Here is a 13,164-nt window from a genome sequence, read left to right on the forward strand (position 1 = left end):
GGCACCCCTGGCTGTCCAGGTTCTGCGCCTTCCCCTAGTACAGTAGAGAGATGGCAGTATTACTCCTTAAGAGTAATTATGTTGTGTTAGAGATGTATTCCGGCTAAAGAAATGGTGTTACATTAACATTACCCTTAATCATGACAATTTATCTAAAGTGTGGTGCGCTCAGTTGATCACCTGTTCATGTATTCATCTCTTATTTATTAACAGTGCTTATGCTGGGAAATTCCCGAAATCTTTGTTCAGCTTTCCAAACTTGATGCTGTGCCATCCCATAACTCGTCTTTTATTGTTTCCTTTTTTCACCAATTTGCTTATCCCTAAAAAAGAAATAGCGGGCATACTACATCGTAGTAAGAGGTAACTGAGAAAGTCTCAAATTACTCACTTTAATAAAGGCATTGTATCAAGCTAATACCTTAATTAGTGTAATCTCGGAAATGTATTTGCTACAAAGTCAGCAAGAAATAGAACAACTGAATTTCGCTAAAATATTTATTTTTCGTCAACCAGACATCAATAAGTAAGTTTTTCTAGAGTAATTAATTTACAGGAATCTGTCGTCAAGTTGGTAAATTATTTACAAGACAGTAAATTATTTACAGGACCCTGTTGTCGAATTGCGCAGCCATTCTGGATAGCTCACATCCATGTATACGTTAGCACTCCAGCAAGCCCGCGACGGGGAGTTGAGGCAAGGCATTCGCGTTTGCCCGAAGGAGGCAAGGAGACCAAACCAACATGGCGTTAAGCCTTGCCGGGCATTCCATAAAGTTTTATTCATCCTTCTATTGATTGCACTACATTACTTCTACCACATATGCTGTTGATTTAATGCTGTAATGAAAGATGAATAGCTGCTTGGTAATTTTCTAGAAAAAGTGTGCCGTTCTTACAGCCAATGAAATCAGCTATCCGCACTACTTCTGGCTGATGTACTTATCCGCTAATCCCAATTTGACTTTCTATGCATGTTCTCTCAAATAAGAGAAACAATGACAACTGAGCAGCACATTGTTCACTGCAGGTGTTTTACCACATAATAACCTGCAATAACACTGGGGTTCATTATTTTCAGACATTTCTATCAAGTTTTCAAATGACTCTCCATTTCGATTATTTCCTTTAGTATAACCATCTCTGTACTGCTCGATGACAAGCTGGACGCGATGCTGTGGCCACGCCAGTTGGAAGTTCTGCAGTTGCAGAAGCGTAATTGCATGGGATGGAGAGAGAGAGCGAGTGGTGGGGGGGTGGCAAGGGAAAGTAATTTGCATATCAGGACACCAAAGTTGGCACAATTTATCACACGTATGAAGCATACTGTACAGATTTCATTATTTGCCATGAAGTCTAGAGGTGTCCGAGTATATCGCATAATAAATGTGCTTTCCGAATCGGATATACCACGAACTGTTCAACTTACGAAGTTTCGAATATTAGCACAGCCCTACTTCGAACGAGGTCTTTACAACAGCGGCTCAAATCCCTGCTCCGAAAAGATGAGTTTTCACGGCACCCCCAACCCATAACATCTGCGCCAACCGGTAGATGGCAGCAGTTCCCACGGGACGCATCGAACGGGCCAGCACCAGTCCTCCATTGAGCTTGCGCGGATCCACGCCAGGGGTCTCCCGTTTCGCAGGGACGTCCAGTTCGTGTGAGTCCTTTCTGCTGGGTGCCTTGTGCGCCGGACGCTCTGAGCGAGGGTGGTCTCGCGCGGCTCTGCAACCGCGCGCGCGAATCTAATTCGGGTTTCGTTGCGCCGTGTGCTCTCAGCTTACTGTGAATCCTTCATTTTAATCCAAGCCAGCGCCTGGGATCGTCACATAAAAATTTTGCAATGCGCAGTCCCGTCGGCGGATAAGGAGAATGGATTTGGTGTTGTGCATACTTTTCTGAGAAGGGAAGATGTAGATTCAGATGAGCTCGGGTGCAGGTGCGAGCACCGGAAAATGTCGTGTATCTTTCAGTGCGGCTCAACTAACGTTTAGGGGTCCACGGGGACATGCGTTCCAAAGGATGTACCAGTAGTATTCAAGTAGGTTTACGTTTTGTTTGATTTTCTTTTAGTCTCTTCTAAACTTTTACTCACGGTGCACTTCGTTTTCTTGTTGTGATAAGCATGTGTCGTCAGGCGTTCGCATCCCCAAACGGAAACGGACCGAAGGTGTCTACCACCATTTATTTGCTGTACCGACCGACAATCGCATCTCTGGAACGGATTTACCGAGGATTACCACGCTGTGTCACTGACAGTGTCGCACAAGACCATTGTGAGTGGACATAGGCATCGAGTCTCTTCGCCGGCCAGGAGTAAGCTGTCCGATGCTACCACGTGCTTCGGAAAGTGACGAATCTTCCCACCACGTTTTCGCTTTGTTTGTGTGCGCGCCTGTGTAGTTTATCGACTGCTCTAGCGCCGTCCAAGTGTATTGTTTGAAATAATAGTGCGACGACAGCGTGCCTGTTTTGATTGTGTTGTGTGGCTTTGGTTGTGTGGATCCCGAAGATGGCTGTAGGGGGCTGGTTGAGCGGAGGTGCGCAATCGTCCCTGCTTCACGCCTACCTAGAGTCATCTGCAAGTGCGTCCACCGCGACGGCGCTTTCGGATTACTCTGACGGCGATCGGAAATGCGGCCGTCCGTACACATGGCACAAACGTTGTCGCAGTAAAACAACGAGCACTGCGGACACTCTGCGTGCGCTGACTGGGTCGCTGGGCGCCCTATGTGCTTCTGTAATCGCGAGGATGCGTTCTTACTTTATATTTTCTACGAGACTACGTGCGGCCAGTTCGAGTGCGGTACCAGTTCAGGACGACAACCGCCAGCAGCGGCAGTCATCATTCAACTGCCAAAGACGTCCGCGCCTCACGCAACAACAGTCGCAAAAGAGACGCGACAAGGCAGTTGGTGCCGCCGATGAACCGGTGTGCGGCACGGCACGTAGGCCCTTAACCACGTGGATGCCCGCGTTGTGTGCCGGTGTTGTGGCGGTGCTGTGTTACGTGAACTCGCTGGATGGTGATTTCGTGCACGACGACATGGTGGCCGTCGTTGGCAACCCCGACGTCACCGGCGAGAGTAGACGGCATGCAGTAGCTTCGTCGTCGACGTCGTCGTCGTCGCTTTGGATAAACGATTTCTGGGGCCGACCAATGGCGGATCCTCGAAGCCACAAATCGTACCGGCCCCTCACAGTGCTCACTTTCAGGTGAGGTGTATGCGTGTTTAGAAGTAGGTAAATGTAACGTGCTTCTCTTTGTAGAATTATATGCGCACGCTGTATCCTAAAATGAATGAGTACAGGTATTTCTACATCCTCGCCAGGGCTCGCTAACACCCCCCGAAAGTGAATTCTCAGACAGCAACGTAAATTATTCCTAGACGACTATTTTACTGCGGTGGAAGGCGCTTGCGGTGCCCGGCTGCTGACCCCGAAAATCATGGGCCAATATTGGGGAAATGCTAGAGGGTCATGCTCTGTATTCAGTTTAAACGCACGTAAATGATTTCCGTAACCGGCCACACAGGCTTGCCTTATTGACATATTGTGAATTTTGAACGGTAAACCATAGATGTTAATACTTTTCGTATCTAGGATACACAAATAGTCCAGATGAAGGACATTGAGAACGGCCAGACATAAAGGTGCGATTCGTCCACTGATGTGAATTCCAGTTGAACTGCGTGGAAAAGCTTCGCCTAAAACTCTCTTCTGCAGGTGGTAGGATAATCATAAGATGAACAGGTGAAGTGCAGGTGGTATGTTACATATACGTGATGTACTCCTGCAAGCATTTATTGAGCCAGCGTGAAAGAAGTATCATTAGTACAGCTAGTTGTTACGTAAGGACTTACTAATAATTCCTAATACGTTAAAAATGCGATTGATGATTGATTGATTGATATGGGGGAGTTTAACGGCACAAAACCACCAATGACAATTATAAGCGCCATATTGAAGGGCTTCGGAAATTTAGACCGCCTGGGGTTCTTCACCGTGCAGCCAAATCAGAGCACATGGTCCTACAGCGTTTTCGCCTCCACCGCAAACGCAGCCGCCACAGCCGGGATTCGATACCGTGACCTGCGGGGCAGCAGCTGAGTACCTTAGCCAGTATTGGTACCACGTTGCATGGTAGTGATAGAATTGTATCTGTTGTGTATCGCATCCCGGATGGTACAGAGATGTGTACTAGATGCGTTATATATTAGATACTTCATAGATAACCAATAGGCCTGCCATGCAACCTTGGTTGGTAGGATCGTATTGCTGGTGTACTGTTAATTTTGAAAGCTTATACAATAATTAGTATTAACCAACTTAACATAGTGGCATAAGTTCTACATTATTATTATTATTATTATTATTATTATTATTATTATTATTATTATTATTATTATTATTATTATTATTATTATTATTATTATTATTATTATTATTATTATTATTATTATAATTATTATTATTATTATTATTATTATTATTATTATTATTATTATTATTATTATTATTATTTTATTATTATTATTATAATTGTTATTATTATTATTACTATTATTATTATTATTATTATTATTATTATTATTATTATTATTATTATTATATGAGCACACAGTAGAGTGGGTGGACGACACGAAGAGTACAAATACCCACTGTTCGGCCAATATTTCTCGCTCAGAGATCGTTCCAGTCAGCTGCGTTTAGCGTACACAGTTTTACAATACATCCGGTGTTTTTCGGTTGAAATGTTCACATTCCCGCTTGTCGAAAGCGCTTTTCGAATTTTGCTCTAATTCAGTTTTTGTTTTTGAGCTTCTAAGGAAACTCTCTTTTTCTATAGCGTTTGACTCGCCCCGAAATTTAACCTCGCCGTTGCAAGACTGTGTTATGGTAATTCACTGTAGGCTTTGGTGCTTGGTCAGCATACATTAAATGCAAATAGGGGTCCCGTTTCGTACGTTTATCCGCGCGCGCGTCGGCTGGCGTTCGATGGGGTGCCTAACCTTTCAGTATTGTTCAGTATGCCAGTTTACATTTTTAGCAGAGACTGAGAGCAAATGCTAAAAAGAAAAAAAACACCCAGTAAGAATAGTGCTGAAACGCCATTTGCGCTCCTAATGACCAGCGGCATGCCGGTCGGTCACGCTAGCCCGGTGGCGTAGCGGAACGTTTTCTATTCTTGCGGGTAAAGGCTGCTGTGAAAGCCTGAAAGAGTGTGAGATGCACGTCTTATTGTTTTTATTTCGCATCAACTGTACCTGTGTGGCCAATAGAACCACGGAAAATCTGGGAAGCGAATGAAAGATTCTGGAGTGTATTGCAAAAATCGTCCAGTGAAATCGCGACGAGTTATCGTCGCAGAAAACGTACGCGACAGGGCTATCACCAGAAATTTCTTCCCGGAGTTCTACTACAATTTATGTCATTCGTGCCGTGAGTTTGTGTCATTGTCTATATACACGATTCATATATATATGATGAAATTGCATTGTTGAGTAACTCAGGGGACGAATTGCAACTCATGATTACGGAGTTAGACAAGGAGAGCGGAAAGGTGGGTCTTAAAATTAGTCTGCAGAAAACGAAAGTAATGTACAACAACCTCGGAGGAGCAGCGCTTCGAGATAGGTAATAGTGCACTTGAAGTTGTAAAAGACTATGTCTACTTAGGGCAGGTAATAACCGCAGAGCTGAACCACGAGATTGAAGTAACTAGAAGAATAAGAATGGGGAGGAAGCACATTCGGCAAGCACTCTCAAACTATGACAGGTAGATTGCCACTATCTCTCAAGAGGAAGGTATATAACAGCTGTATCTTGCCGGTGCTTAGCTACGGAGCAGAAACGCGGAGACTTACACAGAGGGTTCAGCTTAATTTGAGGACGACGCAGCGAGAAATGGAAAGAAAAATGGTAGGTGTAACCTTAAGATACAAGAAGAGAGCAGAGTGGATTAGGGGACAAACGGGGGTTAAGGATATTATAGTTGAAATAAAGAAGAGGAAATGGACATGGGCCGGGCATGTAGCGCGTAGACAGGATAACCGCTGGTCATTAAGGGTAACTGACTGGATTCCCAGAGAAGGGGAGCGGGTTAGGGGGAGACAGAAGGTTAGGTGGAAAGATGAGATTAAGAAGTTTGCGGGTATAAATTGGCAGCAGCAAGCACAGGACCGGGTTAACTGGCGGAACATGGGAGAGACCTTTGTCCTGCAGTGGATGTAGTCAGGGTGATGATATATATATATATATATATATATATATATATATATATATATATATATATATATATATATATATATATATATATATATATATATATACATACATATATATATATATATATATATATATATATATATATATATATATATATATATATATATATATATATATATATATAGTAAACTAGAAAATAACGTGAGTCAACGCCTTTTCCATCGCCACCTTGGTATACGACACGCCTATGTAAATATCGACATGCGAACTTGAAAATTCTTAAGGGTTCGGAATTCACCCCCTCTCGTCAACTTACCTTTGTTCGGGCTAATGATACTCTGAGATACACAGATCGCGTCGAAACCTCGCAGAATAGGATTTCTTTCACACACACACACACAAATACTTTGCAAACTGGTGAAACAATGCGGAACTATAAATGCTGGCCCATTTACCCTAAGTAAGATTTAACCATTGTGGTATAGCGCAAGTAGTTAACACATTCGCGCAAAGCGTATCGCGAATCCTGCGCTGTAAAATGGCAACAACAAGCGCACAATAAACGCTGGTACTCAATATTATCTTCTTCAAAGCGTCGACATTTACGGAGACCAACGGCACGATTTGCGTTCCCCCGTAAAGGGGTAACCGGCGCCAATGCTCAAGCATACACAACACTGCACTTCAGCGACACAGAAGGCCGACGTTCACAGCTTGAGCCGCGAACGGGCAGAGTATAATATTGCGTACCGGTGGCCTCTGCCTCGGTCCACCAAGGCTTGAAATTGGCCCGTCGATATCATCGCCTTTGCGCAGCGCTTGTTGCAGCAATTCGATGCATTGGTGTTATCCCCCTGAGATAAGTCGGCTGCGGAGATACACCGTTCGCGCTCGTGGAAACTGCAACACTAGGACAAACTGTCACACGCTAGTATGAATCGTAATGCAAAGAACGTAACTGCGTTTCGCCTTTTAGGTCAGTTTCAACGTAGTAATAGCAGCAGCATGTACGGCTACCCAAGAAACTTACGTTCACTTAATTTATTACTCTCTAACGCCGAAGCATGAATATTGTGTTTTAATTTTTACTGCAGTAAAAAAAGCACTTTCTCTGCTTTCAGGTAAAAGGAAGGTGCTCAATGCGAAGGACGAGCTCTTATAATGTTACATCTAGCTTAAAAGAAAGAGTATTTGAAATATATGACTGGAAACAGGGAAAAATATTTTGAAAATGAATGGTCTCCTCGTTAGACCTTCAGTTCCTCCTCAATACTGCTGGGGTATACGCCGGCACACAGAACCGGAAGCCATCCAGCACCTGTAATTGTAAACAGAGACAGGCAACTCTCAGGCGGCAATGCCCCGGGTGCTCCTAGCTGTGATCGAGACGCTTTAACCATGACCTTATATACTTTAACCAGACCAAGCTTCAACTGCGTCGCCACCGAATCGTTCCCTATAGCCGCTAATAAATGTCAAGGCACATTACTTCACTTTACCGCTCATTGACGAGGCAGGAACCCATGCCCTCTTGCTGGACCCAACGCAGAGCCCCATTCGCTAAAAAAATATCCAAGCTACAGAAGGCGTGTTTGTGGAGTGTTTTGCATGCGACTAGATAGCTTAGACAGTAACGTAAACAATAAAAAGGGCGTTTGGTAGCTTAGTTGGAAGAATGCCGGGCGATTATCATCATGATCCACGAGATCGTATAGGTGTGGTTTCTGGCTGTGCAAATTTCTGAGATAGTTATTTTTCACTTTCGTTAGCGTTCACTTTGTCAACCTCGTATCTGTGACTCATATACGCCACTGAAGTATTCATGTACTGCGGCATGAAACATTTTTTGTGTTTATATTTATACACTGGTTCATACAACACTAAAAGCCCGGTGAAATAACTATGACGCTGCTCACAACACATGCATTCGCTGAGAGGGTCTTATATGTAGCCGTCATAAGTGCATTCAGTAATGTTAGGAATATTGATGTTGTCTGAAGTAGTCGATCAAATAATAATGAATGTGTTGGCAAATCCGGCGTTGAGAGTTTAGTTTTTGGGCTGACCTAAAGAAACGGTAAATTGTAAAAAAATACAAACAAGAGACAGCACCCTTGCTGCAAGCCCACTGTTCTTGATGATGATAATCATGATGATGATGATGATGATGATGATGACCTGGATGGCGCTCACCCACAAAGGGGTATATTCCAAGAACCGGGTGGTAGGATACTAAACTGAAACTAAAACCGATGTGAAAAGGTAGTTTTGAGACAAAAGTATTGACATTTTTAGTTGTTCGTTCTCAGCTTGTTTCTACTAGCCGAGCTAGCGCGACCAGCAGTGCCGATTTTGCTTCCCTAGGACATATACATACGGGCAATCTTCAAGCCAGGTCTTTGTTCGAGCTCTAAACGAGAGGGAAAAACAATGCGTACAGTCAACTTTTCTCATACCTGACACGCAAGGGACTTTAAAATGTGCGTTGCTCAACCTTTTATTCTGTATTTTTAGTCTATTTGTATATACCCCAGATCTCGCAAGCTGATAAATATTAATCGCCAACATCACTTCGTGACCAACTTGTACAAACTCGGTAGCTGTATACTTCTGACTCACCCGGCATTTTTGAGAATGGCAAGCTTCCACATTGCCTAGTTTTCTGCGAAGTTGGTGACAGAGAGGCATTATTAATGTGCGAGGCAGGGTTGCTTTCTTCGAAGTTTCGTGTTCGGACCGCTTTCGCTGTGGTAAGCCCACTATAAGCTTCTGAAACAGAGGTGAAAACAGAGGGAACAAAACAACCACACGCACTCGGAGATGCCACCCACGTGGAGCGTAACAAACGATTACAAGCTGCATGAAAAAGTGGCCGGCAGGGAGCCCTCGCCATGGCGGCTCGAGGAACATGTAGGGGCCGAACGTTAACGCGTATAGCTCGCTGCCGCAAGCGAGCTTATGGGGAGGCCCCCGACTCGCGCGGGGCTCCCTTACTTTCCCAGAGTTCTTTTTTTTTGTCTTATCTCCGCCCTCGGTTTCGCGACAGGACGTTGCAATAGACGAGAAAGAAAAAAGGAAATGCACGTGTCGAGGTGTGCGAAAACGTACCCTCGTTTTAGCTGCCACCTTCGAAAGGAACGCCTTTTGCAGAACCATAACGTGGGCCGCAGTGCGGCCGCCACGATAGGACGTTTTCGAAAGAAGTAGCGTCAAAGCCACTGCACATGCACAAAACCCAGACCAAGTTTAGGTTTTGCACATGTGCAAAAAAAATAGCGTCCGCAATCCAGAACCCAAATCGATTATGGGTTTAAGGTCTGGGACGCTATTTTTCTAATTTAGCGGGAGCCCTGAAGCCTGCCCACAGAAGTTTTGGGTCAGACAAATGTGACGGCACCCACTGAAGGGACGGCTCTCGGCTAAGACTAGAGTGACATAGATAGGGGGAGCGTCCGAAGCGCTGCAGACTCTATTCGCTGCTGCTTCACCCAAAGCGCCCACACGCAAAGGGCTTCCAAGCTTTTTAGGCCCCTATATTCGACAACTTGCTTATGATGCTTCCGTGAATAATGCGAAAAAGAATGAATAAAGAAAGCACGCAGCTGGCAAATTGACTTTATTTTGTTGTCCTTGCAATATGTATGTGTATCCTGTTCATAACGAAGCGAAGAGGGGCTGACTTGATTTGATTTTACTTTTCTCTTGTTACGTCTCTCGTTGCACCTGGTCCCATAAATGGTTGCAAGGGTGAGTAAGCTATTGACAGACAAGCTGTTTAAGGCAGCAGTAATTTGGACTGTCTAGACTGTGTGGCCTGTCCAGCGCCTCCTATCAGTTATGTGCCAAATAAATTGGATAAACCCCAATGCAGGCTTACCACTGGTCCCCTAACGATGAATACGCCAACATTTAGCACAACAAACGGGTATTTGTCACGGAAACATTCGCGGTCTATCAGAAAGTTATCACATACATGGGGGAAGTCTTGTTGCTCACCACTGGTCAGTTAAAAAAAGGAGGCAATCGTTAGCCCTAAAGTAGCAAACGGGAAAGGCAACGGAAACTGTGGAAACACCCCAGAAGCGACAGAAGGCTTACGACAACGAAGACGAAGTGAAAGCCGAGTAATTCCATCACCAAGAAGACTGCTTTTGGCATCCGCATACTCATTCGCACAAGGCATTGTTTTCAGCAACACATTCTAAAATCACTTTACTATGCTTTCATTAACAGTCACCTAACCTACTGCATTTCATCCTAGGCCAACACCTACGCCACACACCTAACATCTCTCATTCACCTTCAGAAAAGAGCAGTCCGAATTATCACACATAGTTCCTAGACAGCATCAGCAGCACCCATCTTTAGCACTCTGGAAATTCTACCGTTCATTTCCACCTTTCAAATTGAACTTGGAATTTTATTATTCAGAAGTAGAGTCGGTGACATTCCCACTGACATACTTCCCCTCACACATCTCCACAATACTAATAACACACGGTTTTCTGAAAATAGTAACCTTCTGCTTCCAAAAGTAACCACTAACTACGGCAAAATGACAGCCTTGTTTTCTGCAATTTCCTTCTGGAACTGTCTACCATCAATTATTAAATCAAGCCCCTCATTACATTGTTTCTGGCAGCATCTAAAACAGTTCTTACTAACTACATGCGACATCTGAATATATATGTATGTGTATATATATATGTGTGTGTTTAAATACGGTTATATGCATTTATGTGTACGTGTATAGGTTCTGAAGTGACACTGTAGTAGTTAGTGATATGTATGTGTTATGTTATAGTCATTTAATCCAATTAGTTATCTCCTGTTTTATCACTTACATGTAAATATCTAGAACTACCATAACTTTCAATAATAATTTTCATTACGTTCATTTTGTTTTATTTGTTTGCTGTTTTTTTTAGTTGCCAATCTTTGTTCTATATTTTTATACATAAATACACAGGAGGTCCCACTGACAGTTTTTACTTTGGGACCTCTTTCTGTATTATATCAACTTTTTACTTGCACTGTGTAAAAGCGCCCATGACTTAATTTCTAACGCGCGATTCAGTGCCTACAGTGACCGGTTATGGAGCACAAGCCGTCGTTTTTTTTTTAATTTGTTTTTACTATCGCAGACTCTGCCAGTTTCGGCTTTGCGAGGCGAGAGAGGGAGAGGAAAGCGATAGTTCTGAGGGTGCCTTCCTGAGCCCGCACGAGATGCGAGCATGCGCAGTGCGAACGGCGCTGCCGCCGACGCCAAGCGTGACATCATGCGACTAAGAAATGCTCTGCACTAAAGAAAAAGTTTTCAGCTTATAGAGAGATTGAGAATTATTGATTATATTGAACATTATATTGAACATTGTACTTATTTAGTTATTTGTGATGAAAGAGTCTTACAGAACGTGAGTCATTTTATAATTTTGGGATGATTCATTCACAAAAAATTCGCCATGACAAAAGTAAGTCTGCATCGCTGTGGCAGGATCTTAAACTAGGAAGCTATAGTTCGCATTAATCTGCAGCGATTCATTTATTCCAAGAACATCAGTACACTTGAACCGCCTTTCAGGATCTGTGGACATCTTGACTGATCATCACTTGTTTTGTTCTGCGCTTACTAGCATTTTATAAACACACTTACTTGTTCTGTTTGTACACAATGCTTATATTTTGTTCTTTATTGTTTGTCATTTATTTATTTGTTATTATTAGCTAACATTGTATGACTAAAAATTGTGTTTCACACCCTCTCCACAATGCCTTTGGCCCGGATAGTATTACGAAATAAATAAATATATAAGGCGAGCAGCTGTAAACAGAAATGCAGAGAAAAAAGCATCGGAGCTTGCTCAGTGCTGAAGGTTTCATTCGAAGACGTGTGACGTGCGCGCAACTAGTCGCGAGGACTCGGAAGTTATTCGCGTGCGCGTGTTCCCTGTTCATGCCCATTATGAGGGATGCTCCTTGCCGTCTTTAGGCTTTACCTAATTTTACAGCGCAAGAAAGCTGTATAGCAGCCGTTAGCTGTAAAGCGCCACGTTTTACGAATGCGTGCAGACGTGAAACATACCAAGTACTGAATTACGCAACTTAACCGGCTCCTCACGTTAACGTTATATCAGCTACCGTATTCGCAGGCAAGACGTCGTGCGTGCTCTTCGGGTTTGCAAAGCGTGCTCACTGAGTTCTTCAGATTGGGCATCCGCTATCACCCTACTTGATGACTATTCCGTTTTTTCCGTCCTCCTTTCACTTGTAGGGTAGCATACTGCCCATAGTCTGATTGGCGTCGCCGTTTTCGCTGCGTTCCCTCTTTCTCTAGACAGCGAAGTCGAAAGATCTATAGTTGTAATTTATACACGTTGTCTCCGTGGCAGTGGCTAATCGTTGCCCGATCATCTGAAAAAAAAAATCCTCATGATTTGCAATCTTCGTATCAAACAAGTACCAGTACTGCACACTTCGAATGACGTTGTACTCTATCATTATTGGTGTTCACCACTACTTCTTAGAAATAATATTATTTGGGTTTTGCTATTCAGAACTGCGATGTGATTACGAGAGACGTCGTAGTAAAGGGCTCACGAAATCTGGTCTCTGAGTAGACTGGTCATGACCGACCTACTCAGGACCGATTGGTCAGGACCGACCAGGTCCTCTTTATTGCGCACTGACATCGCACAGTACACGAGCATCTACCTTCTCACCTCCACAGAAATACGACCGTCGCAGCTGGAATTGAGCCCGCAACCTTTAGGTGAGCAACCAGCCACTGTAACCGCTGCACCACCGCTGCGAACTGCTTGATAGAAACACGTACTACCACTTTGCTTTTACAGTAACCATAGCTCGTGAAATACAGTGAAATTTAAGTATACGATACGTAAGATTTCTTCACAACTTCTACATGAAGCTACAAGA

At 43.6% G+C, this 13,164-nt stretch overlaps 1 protein-coding gene across 1 annotated transcript in view; it reads left to right on the forward strand.

Moving 5' to 3' along the window:
- Positions 1-1,854: 1,854 nt before the first annotated feature.
- Positions 1,855-13,164, forward strand: part of LOC142786555 (protein O-mannosyl-transferase TMTC1-like) — a 53,672-nt gene continuing 42,362 nt past the window's right edge. The window contains exon 1 of the mRNA XM_075884264.1: positions 1,855-3,219. Within this exon, the coding sequence (XP_075740379.1) occupies positions 2,516-3,219 (704 nt within the window). The 5' untranslated portion in view covers positions 1,855-2,515. The remainder of the gene's footprint in view (positions 3,220-13,164) is intronic.

The sequence above is a fragment of the Rhipicephalus microplus genome, unplaced genomic scaffold (assembly GCF_043290135.1).
Source record: "Rhipicephalus microplus isolate Deutch F79 unplaced genomic scaffold, USDA_Rmic scaffold_25, whole genome shotgun sequence".
In the NCBI taxonomy this organism is placed as follows: domain Eukaryota; kingdom Metazoa; phylum Arthropoda; class Arachnida; order Ixodida; family Ixodidae; genus Rhipicephalus; species Rhipicephalus microplus.